General features: G+C 38.5%; 1 protein-coding gene across 8 annotated transcripts in view; it reads right to left on the reverse strand.

The window, feature by feature from the left end:
* Nucleotides 1–10,230: 10,230 nt before the first annotated feature.
* MAP3K7 (mitogen-activated protein kinase kinase kinase 7) overlaps nucleotides 10,231–19,781 on the reverse strand; it is a 48,615-nt gene continuing 39,064 nt past the window's right edge. For 5 of the 8 annotated variants that reach the window (XM_071445882.1, XM_071445881.1, XM_071445877.1 and 2 more), the window contains 5 exons: nucleotides 18,906–19,014; nucleotides 16,944–17,030; nucleotides 16,075–16,136; nucleotides 15,419–15,534; nucleotides 10,231–13,320 (listed from right to left, as the gene is read on the reverse strand). In XM_071445882.1, the coding sequence (XP_071301983.1) occupies nucleotides 13,140–13,320; nucleotides 15,419–15,534; nucleotides 16,075–16,136; nucleotides 16,944–17,030; nucleotides 18,906–19,014 (555 nt within the window). In that variant the 3' untranslated portion in view covers nucleotides 10,231–13,139. The remainder of the gene's footprint in view (nucleotides 13,321–15,418; nucleotides 15,535–16,074; nucleotides 16,137–16,943; nucleotides 17,031–18,905; nucleotides 19,015–19,781) is intronic. The other 3 variants (XM_071445912.1, XM_071445898.1, XM_071445888.1) reach the window with 1 other exon arrangement.

Here is a 19,781-nt window from a genome sequence, read left to right on the forward strand (position 1 = left end):
GCTGCAAAAAGGTAGTCAGAGGCAGCATGTAACTAAATGCAGAGATGCTTCACCTCCAAGTGATTCATCTGCATCTTTTATGCCAGGTAGGAGGATGAGAGTGGTACAAAAAACCCACTTCTTCCCTCTAAAGAGCCCTGCGCACTGCTGAAACAGAACCTGGACTCCAGCAAGTGCTTTTTGAGCTTCTCAGGGTTAAAGGCAAGTGGCCACTAAAGATATGGAGGCTTACACCAGGGCTTGTCATGGACCAGGAAAGCCCTGCACTTGTCCTGCTGCTCTTTGGCAGCTGCTGCAAGTACTGCAAGCATCCTCTGGTTGTTTCAAAGGCTACTCTAGTGATTCATACTTGGGCCTTTGGTATTGAACTGTGGTTTAGTTGGGTTTGTTTAAATGTGGAATTTTCTAAACCAAAAGAAACACAATAGGTATTTATGAAAATAAATACAGGTTAATTTCAGATACCTCTGAGATTAATGCTTCTTAATGGCTATAATCCAACTTTTTTTGAGTTCAAGCCTGTCCAGCTACAATCAAGATCTGCCTAGATTTTAAGTAGGCTCTTGGTAGCAGCTGCAAAGCCCAGCCTCTCCTCAAGAGCACATTTTCCTTGTTCTTACATTATTAACAATGTCTGATTTTAGACACAAAAAACCCCAAACCATTTTGCACCCATTAGAGATGCTTTGTGCATTGACTAGGCTCTCCATGTGATGTTCCTTCCCAACAATTCTGGACCATAAGGAGGAAACCACTGCAGTTCCCATTTCCAAGTGGTAAAACAGCTCTCAGCACCACCAGCTGACTACTTACTGCATTTTAATTAGCTCAAGAACGTTCCCAGGCCACTGCCTTGAAATGAAATGTGCACACAACTGAAGACTTGCTCATTGGCAATCAAATTTTTAAGTTACCAAGCCTGCTGGGTTCTCTTTGCAGAGCAAAGCTGCTTCTTCAGAAGCAGTGATATTCCTCTGGGGGCAATGGGGAGAAAAAAAAGGCCCTATTTTTGCATAATCACAGTTTTCAGAAGTACAAAATTCACTGCTCTTTGGGAAATGGCAAAACAAAAAGTCTTAGTAAATATAAAGTCGTTAGTGTCATTGCTCAGGGTCTCATCACTGTTACAGAGCAGAATGCCATGGTTTGAAGGGCTCTGTGAGCAGCATAGCTCAGAAAAAGGGGCTTTGTCCTGCTGCTCAGCTCTCCTTCTGCGGAAGTCTCTCACCTCCAGGAAATCCAGGTTATAGCATGATGTAATTTAGCCCCTGCTGGCAGTCTCAGTATTGGTTAATTATTTTTTTCAAATTTATTGCAGTTTCTTGCAGACCCAGCGTAAATGCTGTGTCTTGGCTACTGCAAAGCTGACACCGAGGAATTTTGCAGAAAAACTACTTGCACTTATGATCACTTACATAGTGAAAAAATACTGCTTTTGTGTACTAGTGTGCTCAATTAAAAAGGAATAGCACATTTTTCTTTTCCACTTTACCTGAATTGAGAGGCTAACGTGTGTCTATGATATATTTATCTCTATGAATTGGCAAATAAGGTCAATGATTAGGTAGTTTAAAACTCATGTGTGCCCATATCCAATCTTACAACAAAGATTACAGGTAGAGGATAACCTAAGGCTTCTGTACTCAGCTAAGCTTCAATGACAGAAGAATATGGGGAAAAAAGAAACCAGAGCTGAGCACAAAGAAGACATTGATCACAGAATTGACTGATCCTTTCAATCACAGTGTAGGGATAGGTGGCACAGGCTGTGGGTATTTTCTCTGGACAGACATTGGCCTTGGCTGGCTCTCTGGCCAGGAACCCCTTTGGGGTGGTGTGACCGTGTTCACAGGGGTTCTTGGATGAGGCAAGAGACGAGAATGTTGACTTCATGTTCAGAAGGCTTGATTTATTATTTTATGATATATATATATATATTACATTATAACTATACTAAAAAGAAATAGAAGAAAAGGTTTCCTCAGAAGCTAGCTAAGAATAGAATAGAAAAGAATGATAACAAAAGCAGCTGGCCTGGACAGAGCACGAGAGCCAGCTCTGCCGTGACTGGTCAGTAAATCTAAACATCCACATGAGACCAATCAGGGACCCACCTGTTGCATTCCACAGCAGCAGATAACCATTGTTTACATCGTTTCTGAGGCCTCAGCTTCTCAGAAAAGAAAAATCCTAAAGAAAAGGATTTTCACAAAAGATATCTGCTACAGGGTGGGTAACAGAACCCCAAGCTGAGCACGCACAGAAATTTCTGCAGGACTCAAAGAGGTTCTCCAGGAGAGGTCAACTCTCCTGTCAAGAGATGATAAATCAGATCTTCACTAACAGAGCAATGATACTGTGAGAGTAAGCACAGAACGGTGCCATTCTGTAGTGTGCTGGATTCTGGTGTGTGCTTTGGATTACTGCAAGAAACGCTGGCATTAATATTTTATTTTTACTTTTTTCCAAGTAAAGGGAGTTTGACCTGGTTTCCAAAGCCAAGTAGGCCACAGTTCTTTCAAAATGATGGGCCTCCAGGGAACCAAGTGTAACTGAGCTAAGTCAAGAGACTCCCACAATTTACTCTTCCGTAGAGCCCTAAAGGTTTTCTGCAGAGGGAAGGGAAACATTTATTTATTTAATTCTGATTTGTTCACTCACAGGCATCACAAAAAAGAATTGCATTTTTATTTACAGCTTTGCAATCACTGCTAGATTCATAAAAGAAAGATGATCTTATGTTTCCTGTGTTCTAAATAGCAGAGAAGATAGAATTTGAGCTTGGTGAGAAATTCTTTCTTCTTATGAGCACTGCATGTGGAGATACAGCTTTAGGCACATTCTTTCCTAACTGCACAGCATTTAAATGTAATTAAGCACAGTCACTTGTACCAACCAACATCATGAAGTGTATAACGTAAATAGATCTCTGTTAACCTATTCCGTCAACAAAAAAATTATACCTTAATTTTAAAATTATTTTGCAGAATTTTTAACAAGTAATAATGTGTTTGGTTTAGAATATTTTGCTCTCTCCTTGAACTATAAAGTTCTTTGAGGCATTACCAAAAAGTTGTCTCTCAGGATTTTTATTTCTTTAATAGTTATGATCCTGAACAAGATTAGGCACAGTCAGCTAGTTTGTAGCAAGCCCAAAATTCATGTTCTTTTATTAAAGCCTTTTATATGTAGGAGACACCTTATCTCATACTAAGATGTAGTTTCATCACCCACCCTGCTATGCATACCCAAAAGATGTACCCATTCATTCACTGCCATCCCACTTTCACAACAACAGCTGACCTGGTATGTAATTGGTTTATTTCCATTTGCATCAGCTTAATCAACTCAGACACTTGAGAAATTAAAAATGTACCAAGTCCTCACTAGCTAAAAGGATGTTTCCTGGATCTAGCTTAGCTAGATCCAGGAAACTTCTCCTGAACTCTGCTGCTTAACTGATAATTATTCAGTGACAGAATCACTGGAGCCCTCCACATACGTTAATGGAACGATAGGCAGGAAACATGAAACTTACTCCAAAATTCTTATTCCTTTCTGGAAGGTCAGCTGTGCTCCCTTGAGCCTCTATTTTCCTGTAATCATGCATTTTGGAAAGTGATTTGAAGCCTTCAGGTGAGAAATGCTCTGCAAGTGTTATATATCAGTAATAAAATAAGCCTAATGACCACATCTTTTCCCTTAAAGGCTTCCCATGGAGCCAGCATCAGCCATGGAGAGGGTTCTGCAGGATTTTGTTGGTTTTTTTTTTACCCTAGGAATCATTGCAAGATGGGCTCCAGTTACGAGTTTATCATCATAAGCCTGTGCTGAGACTTGTACATCTAAATACTGGTGAAAATTCAATCACCAATGTAAATTTCCTTATTACTTATGCTCCGTGCATTTCCAAACAAGCTTTTGCCTCCTGCTTGCTGCAATGACATTTTTTACAAGGCACTGCTGCCTGTGAGACCAGATGACAGTGCTAATGACCCATGTCCTTGTTCTCCGCTTCCCTTGCTTACGCCTCTTGTTTCTCCACACTCAATTAAGGAAAAGGAATTGAGGTTAATATTCCCGTCCTTGAAATTAAATCTACCCTTGCCCCACAGTGCAATTAATGAAAACAACATTGGATACAGGGCCTTTCATCTCTAGTTCACTGGTTTATTTAGTAGGAGTTGACAATGACTCACGCCATTAATTTGTCTACTGAGTGGCAACCACAGAGCGAATTAGTGACGTTAGCTGGGATTGTAGGCACAAACCTTGCAAAATCAGTGCCACGAGTTAACAACCCTGCTGTCTTTGAGGTGAGGAGTTGTGGTGACTCTCAGACTTCTCCTTGTGTCACAGGTCCTCCTGCAGCCTGCCTGCAGACTCACAAAGGATATGCATGGCCTGTGCTGCTCTTGGTAATACTAATTCTAGGGGATATTAGATAAAAATGGCTATTATACATAAAACATTAGCCTTGGTCCAAATAACAGGGCAAGTTATGCTATGCACTCATACTATGAGAAGTGTTAGTCAAGTATATATTTGGCTATTAAAAGATTTTAAAGTCCAAAATAATGTTCAGCAGCAGAAACACAATAGATGGGTCAAAATGAGTGCGGGTATCATCTCTGATTTTTCTTCACTGGCAGATGTTGATGACTGGGGAGTTCTTGAGGTATTCACAAATGCTCAAGAGCAAGAATGCTAAAGGCATCTGAGAGTAATCTCTCCTGTATCCACCTGTGTAGCCTCACTTGTAAGGCAGAGAGAGTTATTTTCTGCACCATCCATTTCAGGACTCTGAATTAGGCTCACAGCTTGATTTACCATGGGGGAATACGTGTCTCCCTTGCCTGAAGCAAGTGGGAGGAAGTATCTTTGTGAATACTTCTAGCAGCCCTCCAGCTACCTGTTCCAAGGCAGAGCTCTGGGAAAATGGTTGGTATGGGAAGACTGGCCACATACTGACTAGAGACAGCACCATCCTTCTGTGACAATGAAAAGGTCTTGGCCAGCTCTGGATCTCTGGGAGAGTAACAATATCTCAGACCAACTGACAGAGCAGAACAAAAGCAAATGTTTTGGAACACCATCTTTCTGTACAGGTGTGAGGGTAATACATGATTTACTTCCTTGCCAGCCAGTTTTAGACATCTGGATGAACATGCCTAAATGTCTGCAAAATAATTTTCCTCATTGGTATTTTCTTCCATTTTTCTTGTCAATTTTCGAGATTTCAGCATTTTGCTTGATTTCAGAAATGAGCTAAGTAGGTTTATTCTCTATGATCCCAAAGCTCTGCTTTTCCCTGTCAGATAATTTCAATATCTAGACTAGAAGTAACTGTTCAGGTCAGGGAAGCCACAATGCTAGTTAAAAACTTGCAACATCAACATCAGCCATGAGACTGGTGCTCTACCTGATAAAGATATTCTGAAAATCACTCCTTGTGAAATCTGCCCCCAAATAAATCAAGTAAGGGCTAAACCTCAGTAGAATCATCTTTAAAATTATACTTTGCTACTTTCCTTAGCAACAGTCTAAACTATACATAGAATCACAGAATTATAGAATCATTTACATTGGAAAAGACCTCAAAGATCAAGACCAACAACTAACCCAGCACTGCCAAGTCCAACATCAAACCACGTCCCTAAGTGCCACATCTACACAGCTTTTAAATACCTCTGGGGATGGGGACCCAGCCACCTTTCTGGGCAGCCTGTTCAAAGCTCAGCAGCCCTTTCGGTGAAGAAATTTCCAATCTAAACCTCCCCTGGCAAAACTGGGGGGCATTTCCTCTTGTTACTTGTGAGAAGAGGCTGAACCCCACCTGGCTACATCTTCCTTTTCAGGGAGCTGTAGAGAGCAACAAGGTTCCCCATGAGCCTCCTTTTCTTCAGGCTAAGCAGCCGCAGCTCCCTCAGCTGCTCCTCACAGGACTTGTGCTCCAGACCCCTCACTGAACCTCACTGACAGAAACTAAACTTGTAGGAGCTGGATACAATACAGAAAAGCTGTGTGCAATTGGTTATATTTGCATCTTTTCTCACTCTGGGACTGAGCACCAGGGAAGGTAAAAAAAATCACCAAAATCTGAGTTTTCAGATGATTAATCCCAAGTTAGATTCTTAATGTTCATCACTGTTTGTACCTTTTGTGATTCACCACAATAGGATTTTATTTAAAAGATATTTTTACCTGATATCTTGCTCCAGGAATATTTAGATAAAAACTTCTGCTTTACAGAGGAGCAAATACAGCGGTGAAGGCCAGGTGAAGGCTGAGGTTTATCCAGGAGGTGCAGATTACATGGTCCTAAAACCACTGAATTAAAGCAGCTGAGATGAAAACTCAGTTTCACCTCTAGCACTTCTTGGGGAGATCATGGCAATATTCAAAATTATTAATAAACCAGACACATTCATCTCCCTAGCTGTGTTGTTTTGGCTTTTCCTTCTTTTTTTCCTCCTCTTCCTTTCAGTTCTGAGAACTCAGAGCCCTCAGGGAAGCAGCCATGAAAGCCTTTACCACTTGTTTCACCACATGGTTCTTTTGGTAGCACACTCAGACAAGGGCTGGTGCCAAGGCTACAGGCATACTTCCCTGATCCAGAGGTGTGGGATACAGTGCTCTCAGTGACCTTCACCCCAATTTTTTTTTCTACTCACCCCAATTTTTTTTTTCTACCCCAAAACAAATAATCAAAATCCCTCCTTAGCCATCTCTTTGGAACTAGGGTTTTTGATAAGCATATAACTGCCACCCTAAATCTCACACTTCACAGCAGCTTTGGTGTCTGCCAGCACCCAAGGACACCCAGAGGGGGTGGCTAAAGCAGCAGCCCTGCTCTCACCACCAGCCCTGTAACCTCAGCCATGGCACTGTGCTCTGGTGGAAAGCACAGAGGCACTGACCACGGGGGCTCCTGGTGCAGACTCTTCTGAGGTCCCATCTGAGCACTTCCTTGACAGAAGCAGTTTGCTCCCAGCAGCCCCACAGGCCCCAGACAGCCCTCAGAGGATGAGCTGAATTATCTACACCTCCTACCTCATGAACAATTCCTGGCTGTGCCAGGAATTTGCTAATGATGAAGATGATCTAAGAAATGGGATTAAGAATCTGGTTCACATGTGGTGGCTCTGCAAATATGGATATCCTCACATGATAGGATGATTTACTCCCTCTTTTAGCCTAATCTTTGTACCTTTGCCTGGTTTTGGAAGGAGTCTGAATAGTCTAAAGCATCTACTGTATAGATACAGTAGCAAAGCTGCACGAGGTGCTCTCTGTTTCTTAAGCAACTTTTTGGCCACCCCTCTCTCCACACCGCAGAAGCTAACAGCTCAGTCATGTGGCTTTGCACATCACTCAAAGGTGGCCACAGCTGTGGCATCCACACTGCTACTCTTAATGAGAAAGAAGGGGAACAGACCCAGACAGAGCCCTTCACATATCCACCTCATCATGGAATGGATTGTGTTGGAAGGGGCTTTAAAGACCATGAAATTGCAACCCTCTTTTCCATGGGCAGAGACACCTTTCACTAGACTAGGTTGCTCAGAGCTCCATCCAGCCTGGCCCTGAACACTGCCAGGAATGGAGCACCCACAACTACTCTGGGCAACCTGCTACAGTGCCTCACCAGCCTGTGAGCAGAGAAAATGTAAAGATTATAAAATCTTCAAGCTGCCCACAGAGAGGAAATTTTTTCTAATTTTCTGGTATAAACTAAGATTTTGTTCCACAGCACATGCTAAGCCCATAGATTATACGAATGCAAATCACCACTCGGTCTTTTGCCCAATTACCACAGGAGAGCAGTCTGTGTGCAGTTGCTCCATTGCTTTTCCTGTTCAGTATCAGTGGGGGGAAAGCATGACTAGGCAAAGGGAAGACCAGTGCATTTCCACCAGGCTGCACATGAGTGTTAACAGATTCACAGAATGGGTAAGGTTGGAAGGGATGACAGTGGATTATCTGGTCCAGGCTCCAAAGGTCTCCTAGATCAAACTGCTCATGATTGTATTCAAACATCTTTTGAATACCTCCAGTGAAGGAGACTCCACACTCTCCCTGGGCAGTCTGTTCTAGTGCTCAGTCAGCCACACAGTAAAGTTCTTCCTCATGTTCAGGTGGAACTTCCTGGGCATCAGTTTCTGTGCATTGCCTCTTGTCCTATTGCTTGGGACCACCAAGAAGAGGCTGGAAACACCCTCTTGTCACCCTCCTTCAGATACCAATACACACTGGTGAGATCCATTCTCAGTCAGCTTCTCTCCAGGTTAAATAGGCCCAGCTACCTCAGCCTTCCCTGATGAGAGAGATGCTCCAGTCCCATCATCATCTTCACTGCCCTCCTCTGGACCTGCTCCAGTAGCTCCATGTCTCTTCTGTACTAGGAGCCCAGAACTGGACACAGCAGCTCACCAGGGCTGAGCACAGAGGAAGAATCACTTCCATAAACCTGCCATGCTTTTTCTAACACCATGTGCCTTCTTGGCAACAAGGGCATTGCTGGCTCACAGACAGCTTGTTGTCCACCACGTCTTTTCCAACCTTAATGATTCTGTGATTCTATGATGTGCTCCTCTCCATCCACCTGTAAAAAGAAATGGCTCCCAAGTGCATGGCTGCCTTTATTCCAGTTAGAAGGGCACTACTGACAAACGATGTGGAATTATGCAGACACAAGCCTATTGTATCCTTTGGGGTATCTCAAATTTTTAGCTACTTAGTGTAAAGCACACAGCTATGAACAAAAATATTTTCTTCATTAATGCTTGTTTAGGCTAAAGCCCTAGGATTAGTAGTGCTCAAAGTATTTTAAGACAGTATTTTATTAATAATTAAAAATTAAAAGTACTTAGTCTAAATTCCTTTTTGCCCTTTCATTAAGTACTGCTCCATGACCAGATAGATATAGGTTCAAAATCAAAACATTTGTAGCAAACCTCTGCAAGTTCAGTGGAGGATGTGAATTGTCCCTGCAAGAAGCAGGAAACTGCTACACAGGCACAGAAAATATGATGCACTCTCACACCTCTATTTATCTGCCTCTAAAGAATGTGATCTTCACAGGCATAGAATATCACCCATCTAGTCACATTATTGAAGTAAATAAAAACTAAAGAAAGCTCTGATTTTGGAAAAAGATATCTATCAATTTCAATTTGATATATGCAGCTCTCTACAGAATCACAGAATCAATGAGGTTGGAAAAGACCTCTGAGATCATCAAGTCCAACCTATGACTGAAACCACCACGTCAACCAGACCATGGCATCAAGTGCCACCTTCAGCCTTTCCTTAGGCATCTTCAGGGACAGTGACTCTACCACCTCCCTGGGTAGCCTGTTCCAAAGTCTAACCACTCCTTCTGTGAAAAAATTCCTCCTAATGTCCAACCTCAATCTCCCCTGGCATATTTTAAGGCTGTGTCCCCTGTCCTGTTGGTGGTTGCCTGTGAGCAGAGGCTGACCCCCACATGGCTGCATCCTCCTTTCAGGTAGGTAAGAACACACAAACAGGTAACCCTGTGTTTATATTTGAATATACATCTACACAGGTTTGCTTTTCTAACATCCTCCTTGCCAACCAGCTCACCAGGGATATCTCTATTCTGAGAGGTTGGGTGTGCCACACCTTTTTCTTTCCCCTTGTTTTTTCAAACTTTCCTGGCAAGTTACAGCAGGGCACCTGAAAGGATCAAGCTGTTCAGAACACTTCAGAACACATCTTAAGCACAATTTTGTGATCTTCACAGGCAATGAGACACTTTTGGGGGTCATCTCTGTCTCTGGTATGGCAATGGAACCTCTCAAGCTGCAACATCCATTATGAACAAAACAGATAAGTTACAGAGAATGGAATTTTTCTGACCTTAACAACAGAAGACAAGCACTTAGCTCTTTGCACTACATCCACAAGGTAGATGTGGCATACTTAAAATATCTTTATACTCAGTTATGAGTAAGACTATTCATCCTACACCCTAGTTCTGCATACAGGAAGGAACAAGCTCATAGCAAAAGAATTTTTTTCAGCAGTGGGAACAACTGCACGATGATTATCTTCCACCCAGTGTGGGATTCCATGAGAGATGGATGCTCTGGCAAGTGTTGGGGCATTACTACATGTTTGTGGAAGTCTCTCAGCTTTTATTAATTAGACTCCTGACAAAGCAGTAAAACCCTGTAACAGAAACCCACACTGCTCATTCCTGAATCATATGAAATCATTCACCATTTTATGTACAAGTTTTGAATTACAATCTTCAACTCCTCATCAGAAAAAATAACAAACCAAAAAGCCTAAAAAACCATTTTTGGAAGAACTGCATAGTATACAGAAGCATACTTCAATTACAAAATATCTTACAGAACACAGACTGCAACAAAAAGCAGAGCCTGTTACCTTTTCTGAGAAGGCAGTGCCCAGCCCAAAGTAGATGTTTCACCTCCATTATTAGAGGAACAGCTTTAACTGAACAGAGGAGTACATGAAAAAAGTTCCTGAACAGTCCAAATAGTTTAACAGAAGAATAAAAGTACATTTGTAAACAACTTTAAAACAAGAACCTTATGAAAACAATAAAGGTCACTGAAAGTTAAGCTGTTAAAATTCTTCTTAGCCCAAGCTGCCGTGTTTTACCCTTATAGTTTTTTTTTATGATAAACAAAATTTTTCATATGGAAAACCTCAGTGAGAAATCTGGGCAAGTATTTTTAAAATTTTTGGTAAAATTAAGAAAAGGACAATTTGAAGGCAAAAAGTCAAACTCCAAATTTCTTTTGAAAATTAAGAGTGATAAAACCAAACTATTGATTGAAGCCAAAAATGCATGGTAGCACAGCACTTATTTTATAATCTGAGACCCTTTTTGATGTAAACCCTGGAAAATCATTAACAATTGCTAGAAATTACTTTTGTATTATGTACCATTAATTTTTCACTGCATTCACTTCCATTATTCAAACCTTGCCATAAAGTGACTTTTCACATACAACAGATTGACCTTAAGCATATCTCTTGTACTACACAGCAAAAATGTAAAAACTGTCCTGAGAAATGATTTTGTGTATGTAACTATCAATGCCTCTGAAGTTGAGCATCAGTATTTATGCTGCTCTACTTAATGCTTCAGCATATGTTAAGTAAGCTGCTGATCACTGAGTGTCTCCATTTTGGTAGACAGACAGATGTATGTGAACAGCAATGCTTTGGATAACTTGTGCTATTCCTAATACTAGAGTTATTTTCTCCCTCAATTACATTTTGCTATAAATATGTGTGCCCTTAAGTTGATCCCAATATCAGTTTCAGCTAACTAATCAAATTATCTGTTAAGGTTTTGGGAATGAGAACCCTTCCTTTATTTAAATAAAATGAGGGAAAGGTTTCTAACTCCCAAAGCTTTGCCAACAATAGATTTATTTTCAAGACAGGATGTCCAGTAAGTTGTTCGTCCTCTTTGCTGTTCACAGATAAGCACAACTGTAGTAATGGTTTTTATCAAGTAGGCAGGAAGAGAAAGAGAAAATAGTATGAGGTTTTTCCCCTTAAGGTTTTTCCAAGTTCTGCTCATGGGTATGAGTAACTATTCATTTGAAATAAGTGTACTTCGAATTTTAGATTACTTCTCTTTTATTTATAGGGCTCAGCAGCTAAACTTCAATTTCCTATTTTAATTTTGCAAACAAGTGTTATTAAAACCCTGCCTGTAACTGAGAACATCAAGAAATTATGTATGTATATAAGGAGTAATTTAGCATTGTATATAGAAGTGTCTCATTTTTGTACCAGTTAAAAGTTAATTCATAATCCAAATAATCAATCTGCTATGTAAACAAGTAATTATTTTCTCCTATGTAATAATGGTAAATATCAACACTGAGCATTACATATTCCACTCCACTTCATTAAATGCAATTCTTCAGTCACAAAGGCAGCAGGCATTCTGTAATGAGCTTCTTCTGAGCTATGTTCAAATGAGTGGAATAACTGAGATTGCTGATAGAGGTCTAAGCTATTTCCCCCATTTTCTTAATAGTTTCCACTATTCTCATATTGAACTCCATTTTATAATTTGCTATTTAAAATAAAGTCATTTCCCCACACTCTTTCCCCACTCTATCTAAAACAAACTTATTTACATTTATGGTAAATGCTTTTCATCAAATAACTTTAAGAAAAAAAAACCTCCTGAAACAAAATCAATAACGGAGCAAAAACATAGAGGGAGCAAGTATTTCAAGTAGTGTATTAATTTTCTTTCTGAATTTTCTTTCAAAGATTATACAGGGACAAAAGTTTTAAAAGTTTGAAACACACTTTTATATATTTTTGATGATATCTCTCTTACACAAGGGACCAATTCTGTCCCATGTATAAAGTGTGTATTGTGTAAAGTGATCACCTTCCTAACTTTTGGCCTGTATTTAAATAAAACTGCATGTCATTCACCCCAAGAAAGTAAACAAAATACAGCCTTTTACTTAAAATATTTTATGAATGCAAGACTACAAGAAATATATTAGTCAAAATGCAGGGCTATCAAGCACTGAACTGAGAATGCTGGCATCAGCTTGCCTACCATTTTGCATGTGGAAAAATACACTGTCTACAGGTAAAAGGCACCACTAATGCATCATGAATTACTCTGATCAGCCAATATCACCTCTGCAGCTTGCTGCATGTTTCAGTTTATTATGAAAATAATCATCATAATAATAGTTTGAGATGAGACACTGGAACAAAACCATTCTTAAACAGGAAAGTCTTTTTTTTTGCTCTTACTGAGGCAACACCAAAAACTAAAAGTAAGTTCTCACAATAGCAGCCTCCTCAACACTTAGGCTAGCCTTCACACAAGGAGCATGCAAACAGCCACTCTTCTTGCTTTAAATTGAGGGCCATTGGTTAATTCAAGTTACTGTTTATTCACTCTATTCAATTAACCTGTTGAACTGGATTTCACCTAGAAAAAAGAAAATTAAATGATGTTAAGCGTAGCAGACGTACAGATCACACCAAGAAGCTAACACTCATGAGTTGTCATAATAAGGGATAATAATAACAATTAAAAAAAATCAGTCTTTTCTGTGCATATTTTTCATTCAAAAGGTCCCAGGAAATCATGATGTGCCTGGCCGCTTCTGTTGCTGATTTCTGATGACCTCTAATTGTTTTTTGCATTGCTGATAGTATGTTGAGAGACTTTTGTTTTCATCTAACAGCTTTTTATGTTCTTGTACCAGACGGGATGTGTTTTGCTGGTCTTTTTCATCCTGGTCCAGTTCTGCTATTAGTTCTTGTCTGAAATGGGAAAAAAAAGTCATTGTCATTTATGTTCTATTTTCATTTGTGTGTAGATGACTTCATATGTTTCAAATCAGTATTTGATTATCAATCTGAACTCACAGCTGGTGATATTCTGTGCAAAAGAAGTTGACAAAAGAATGTTATTCTTTAATGTAGAATGGGGAAAAATTCCCTTCCAAATCAAATCCACATTTGAACTTTAAAACAGCTGAGGACTGAGCCTCAGCCCCTAAACCTGTCCTTCAGATAATGTCTTTCAGATGTAGTTTTACAGGTCACAGTAAAATACCTAAGGAGCCACATAAAATTTCATGAATATATTCAACTCCAATTTTAGATGTCTATATGCACATTTTAAATCTCTAAAAGGCAACTTCAAATACAAAATTGCAGTAATTTTTGTAACTTTTTAGTGAAGTGCTATTTTCTATCTGGACTTGAACTTATTAAAGCAGTGGAAAAGTAGAATCAAGGAAATTACTTCTGTAACTGGCATTTCCCATTATTGATGCTGTAAGTGTTCAACATGTTTTTTTAGCAAAGATTTTAGAGGCCTACACAAACTGATAATCTTGTTATAATTTATTCTGCAAAACTGATGTGGCAGTTTGTTTTACTATTTTGTTATGAGGTGACAAGAAGGAAAGCTGCCAGCAATATTTTTGCAACAAAATAGCAAAGGAGAAAATTAATTATTGCCATATGGTTTTTAATTACAGTTAAAGAAAATTTAGTAATTATATGAGGTTTGAACTAATAACTACCTTAACCAGCATTAAATTCATCCATCACAACATCTTTTTTTGTTTTAATGCTTATGGACAATTACATTCTTACTAAGAAAAAACTTTTTGGAAGAAATGTGAACACAAACTTCCTAGAAAAAAAAACCCAGTAGGAATCTAAAAGCAGAAAATTAACAGTTTTGAAATAAATATATTTTAAATAATTTATTGACCACGGGGACAACATAAATAGAATCAAAATTAAGATATTAACTCTAGCATCATTATCTCCTCATCAAATCTAAAAATCCTAGTTACATGTTAAAAAACCAAATTGTTCACAGAATACTAAGCCCAAAGTGAATATGTGATAGGAGTTCAATCTTACAGTAACATTTTCCTCCCATTCTGTATGCTATTTCTACTGTACAAAAGGTACACACATTTTTCTCATTAGCTAATCCACAAACACCAAGGCAAGATCCTTACTGCCAGTGGCTTGGACACTGGTGGGTCACAAGCTGATTATTTGGTCTAGTGCGTGACTATGACCTCTGAACTGGTCCCCAGCATCAGGAAACAGAACACAACAGAACTTGTTATGAACTCAGATTCTGAATCAGCAATAATTTTTGACCTAATACAACAATATGTGCAACCACAATACAACAACAATAATAATTTTTGACCTAATACAACAATATTTTTGACCTTATACAACAATAGCTGCTTTACTTATACATGTAAACACTGCAAGAGGAAAGACTTTATTTCCAACACACAAGGAGAAGGCACATAACAGCTTTTAAGCATCAGGTCCTCAAGCCATGGCAGAAAAATCTAAGATGAATGTTGATAATACAGTTGTAAATGCAGAGCTTGACCAAAGTCAGAGATATGATTAAAACTAACTGCAAAATGAGTAACACTGACATATTACCCAAAATGCTATAATCCGTTAACTGAACAATTCTCTATAAATTGCAACTGAAAATACTTTAATGGACAGTGTAGCAAATTAAATCCCAAGGTTCATTAACAGTTCAGATGTTTCATTTGAGATGATAAAATCAAACATTACAAGTTTGTTACTCCTTATGTAGGACTTGTCCAGAAGAGTCGTCTTGATATTGATTAGAACTTTCAATTACCTGCTCTAAATATTTCATCTGTACTGAGCAGCTCAGTATTCCTGAGTTTAAGGTTGGAAAATAATTATGCCCTACGAAATGTTACTTCATAAAGTCAGAAATAATAGTCACAGTGACTATCATTTACTTTTTATTATGTATTTTTATTATTATACACAGACTTTGTGGATAGGAAAGACATAGAAGAACAGAAAAGGTTAAACACATTTCACTTACTTCCTCTGCAACAGCAATGCAATTTCTGTCTGAACTTTCATATATTCTTGTGCCATTTTGCAGTGCTGTTCAAACACAGCCATAGATTCTTTGGAGTTTGGGCATGGTGCGAGAGGCTGAAAATAAATCAGACATGTAAAAGACTAATGAACTGATATCTTAGTAAATAGTGTGTTAGAATGTCTCTGCAGTGTATTTATAACAGTCTTTTAAAAACCAGTAAGCATTTAAAAATAAGTGTTAAACCATCCCCTGGAAAATATTACTGCACCGATGTCAAAGTTTGCTCAAATCTGAAGTTTTTAATCTGACACTTGTCACAAAAATCAGAGCAACATTTAATCCCACACACAAAAAATAAAGTGTATACAACAATTTGATTCAGTAACACTCAAGCAAATAATGTCTTATTTTGACAGTCAAACTCAGCTTATATTTGGTTTTAGGGATCATGTTTCCCAGGGCTTGTTTTTAATAGCTTGATCAAACCTGAGTCAACCAATCTCAGATTACATAATATATTTTTTTAGCCTTGGTCAAAAATTAGACAGAACATAAACCCAGGTAAATATGTGGCACTATATTTTGCAGCCCCAAAGTCACATGTTGGAATGAAATGCAAACTTGAGAATCTAATTAAACTGTATATTTATTACCTGTAACTGATGATCTAATGTGAGATATGCCATTGGGATGGAGTTATCTGACCCATTGGTCTCTGTAAAAACACCAAGAAAACTTTAATGTATTTAAAAAGAGTTAATTCTATTCTTACAGGGCAAAAACAAGAAGTCTAAGTAATTACACAATACACAATCTGAATGTGGATAAGCAGATGGAAATAGCAGTGTTCCAATCCCAAGGCAGATGAATCATTTTGTTTTTCTGATAGTTAAGAACATCAAAAGTATGGTCTATCACATCAAGAAAAAAAATTATGGTTACCAACCTACATTTCTAGAAGCCATGTAACAGCACACAGATTTTAAAAATACCATTTTTGTACAGTTTGCGATCATTTCTGTTTATAAAAAATTTGCCATTTCATTCTTGTTTATGAAGGATCAGCCAGCCAGCCCATGCATCTAATGATTTTAAAATTAGAAGCTGTGCAAATCAGCTCTGCCAAAATAAAATAAGCACAACCTCCTGCTCAGATTTGAAACCTCTCCCAGTGAGGTCTCTAAGTATCTTCCTCACAACATGCTCTGGGGCATCTTCTCTGCTCCATACATATACTTTGTGGGTAGCAAAGAACCCAATAATCGGTCTGTCCCCTGGGCATGGCTGCTCTCCTTACACTGCAGTTGCTCTGGATTTCTCTAGAGCTTTCATTCCAGATTTAGTATGTTTCTGCATTCTTATCTTTCAGTAGCCCACAATCTGGGGATCACAAGGTTACTGTTAAGCTTTAAGAGACACAGGAGTAAAGACACATGGAGAAACTACTGATTTTACAGCCGCATAATTGCTACTAGAGGATTATATGGAGGAGGGTAGGTGGGAAAAAAAAGGGGCTGCTTACCCATACCCCAAAAGCACCTGCCACAGAGCAGTCGTGGTAGAGAAACTAAGGTGTTGCCCTCAAAGACTATGCTATTTCCAAGAGCAGCTTCAAAAGGAAACAGAAATAAGAGGGTGGGAATGGAGAAAAAGTGGTTAAGTGTATGCTTGTAAAGAAACTGGAAGGTGGTAAAAACAAAAAGGAAAAAGAAAAAGAAAACAACCCTAAAACCAGAGACTTAATCACCACGGTATCTTAAATGCAATCAACATGAGAAGTCCTTCCCTGCATTAGACTATTGCCATATACGGATATTGCGACAATGAATTGCAACGCTTCAAAAATACATCAATACATGTCAATGCTTCAGGTGACATTCCCAAGGGTTTCAGCACCGCGTCCCAGTACTACTGCAAATTCTCCTTGATTGACCAGATACGGCTGCATCCTTGTTTTATCACTTTGCTTCATAAAATTAAAACCATAGCATCTTTTACAGAAAACCAAAATTATTTCTCTCCTCAGAAATTTGAACAATTCTTTGTGCACGGCCTACATAAACCTAACAAGAAAAAATATACATATGGCACATTCTGTGTTTACCTGAGTATAAGGTGACCATTTTCTGTGGGCCAGAAAACAAACTTGACTTTTAGCTCCAGTGCTGTGCTGCATTTAAGACCAAAAACTTGGCACAAACTTTTGTTGCACTGGCTTATGATTTGCAGCTTTTGGTTCCCAATGAACTCTTGACTGGGTAAGAGCTTGCTTCCAATGCGAGGCAGCAATTCCCATTAGTGCTCACTGCCTAAAGCAACTCAGGGTCCATGCTGCACAAGAGGGCCCAGGGTGGGCTGCAGCAGTGGGCAAGGCCTTGGGAAAGTTATGAGTGACAAGGCACTGACTTGTGGTCAGGCAAAGCAACAAAGGACATAAAGAAGAAAATAGGGAAGCAAAACACAAGAGTGTGCTGTCCTCCCACTAACACAGGGAAAAAAGAAAAGTACATCTTACATAATCACCTTATATTCAGTAAAATGCAAGTGTGTAAATATACATACATATTTATGTATATATACATATGCTTGTGCAAGAGTCAGTCATCACACGAGTTTCCATTTTGCAGTTGGTTACAGGAAAAGAGTCTGATCATCAAGATGAAAATATCATAAGAAAAAGATTACAGCATTTGAGGCACTCTGAAGTACCATCTTGAGACTAAATTTAAGATTCAACATGTACATTTCGGTATCAAAAATGTAATTTTTATTTATACCCAAAACTGAATTTGTGGGGATCCATTTTTTCCTGCATTCCAGTACTGGTTCTTTTCATAACAGAATACATTATGACTTTTAAAATCAAACTCAATTATCTTCATTCTTTATCTTATTTTATAACAAAAGAGCAGTGATGCTACAGTAGAAGTATTTACAATGTTTCTACAGACATGTGTTAGTGCATTTAAAACCAGCAATTTTGTGTGCACAAAATGCTATATCCTGCATAAGCAAAATTACAAGAGGTGGTTAACAGGAGTAACCTACTCCAGATGATACTCACCTACATAACATTTAATTCCAGATGTCAGGGCAATGAAATCTTTATATGTGCACTGAAAATACAACTGGACAAGACTAAAATGTTCTAAGATGTCTATTCCCCTAATTCTCCAAAACCACACTAAAAAATGACGGCTAATAAGATACTCATTAAGTATTATTATCACTGCAATTTACAGGGCTTTCTTACAAGCAAAATGTTTACAAGTTTATGTAATTTACCTATCTATAAATAAGTATTCTTACAGTGTATGTGAAAAACAAGGCAGTAATGTAATGATTAGATTTAAGCAGAACTTAAAAAAATAATGATCTTCATTGCTTACTTTTATTAATGTCTGAGCACACACCCCATACCACAATCAAATAAATATTTAAATTTTTTACAGGCAAAAAATTTACACAATAAACAAAGGATTACCTGCATCATCTGGTGTCCATGGATTACGTGTTGGCTTTTCAGAGGTTGGTCCCGAGGTAGTGATCATTCTCACACTAGGACTAGATGATCTACTGCTGTTTCTACTCTCCTGAAATGACAAAATAAAACAAAACGACAAGTTAACAGAAGATTTTTTGAGAAGTTCATTAAAAAGGAAAAAAGTTGAAGAAATATGAACCTATAATCCTCCTTAAAAATACTTTCCCCTTTCCCTCCCCAGGCTTTTACCCTGAATGCTCTCCTGATGGTTTGGTCAACTTTACATGCATTGCAGGGATAATTTCATCCCCATTTCTCCTTTACTGTGCAAAAGAAAATTGATACAATTTTGCTATTCAGCATAACAAAAAGCAATGCTGAACAGTGTGTTCAAGATCTTTATAGAAAATCATGACAATATGTCTAGTGATTTTTGCACCATTGTTCAGCGAAATCTAGCAGCTCTGTAACATAAAGAGGAAATGAAGTTTGTTTCCAACGTTTAATTAATGAATGAACTACACTCAATAAAAGGAATACAGCTTAGTAGCTGCACTAGACTACCATGTATTAATCTACAGTTTTCTTCTGGGTCTTTTGTTAACTCAGAGGTTATGTGATTAATCTTCAGAAAATGTGAAAAAAGAAATCAAAAGGATCAGTCAATTGAAGCACATCAATCAGAAAATGAGTACATGCTCCCTCATGAAGCAGTTTAAGAACTAAACCAAAATTCTGAAGGTTGTTTTTTCATGTACTGTTTGACTCCTCCAGTCTTTTTGTTTACTGAAGCACAAAAACATAATACAGATTTCATTATTCTCCTAAGCTGCTTTTTCAGAAATGTTATTTACAATATATATGTTTCTATTTCAC

The sequence above is a fragment of the Agelaius tricolor genome, unplaced genomic scaffold (genome assembly GCF_023055355.1).
Source record: "Agelaius tricolor isolate 1412-34295 unplaced genomic scaffold, bAgeTri1.0.p SCAF_1, whole genome shotgun sequence".
NCBI classification, from domain to species: domain Eukaryota; kingdom Metazoa; phylum Chordata; class Aves; order Passeriformes; family Icteridae; genus Agelaius; species Agelaius tricolor.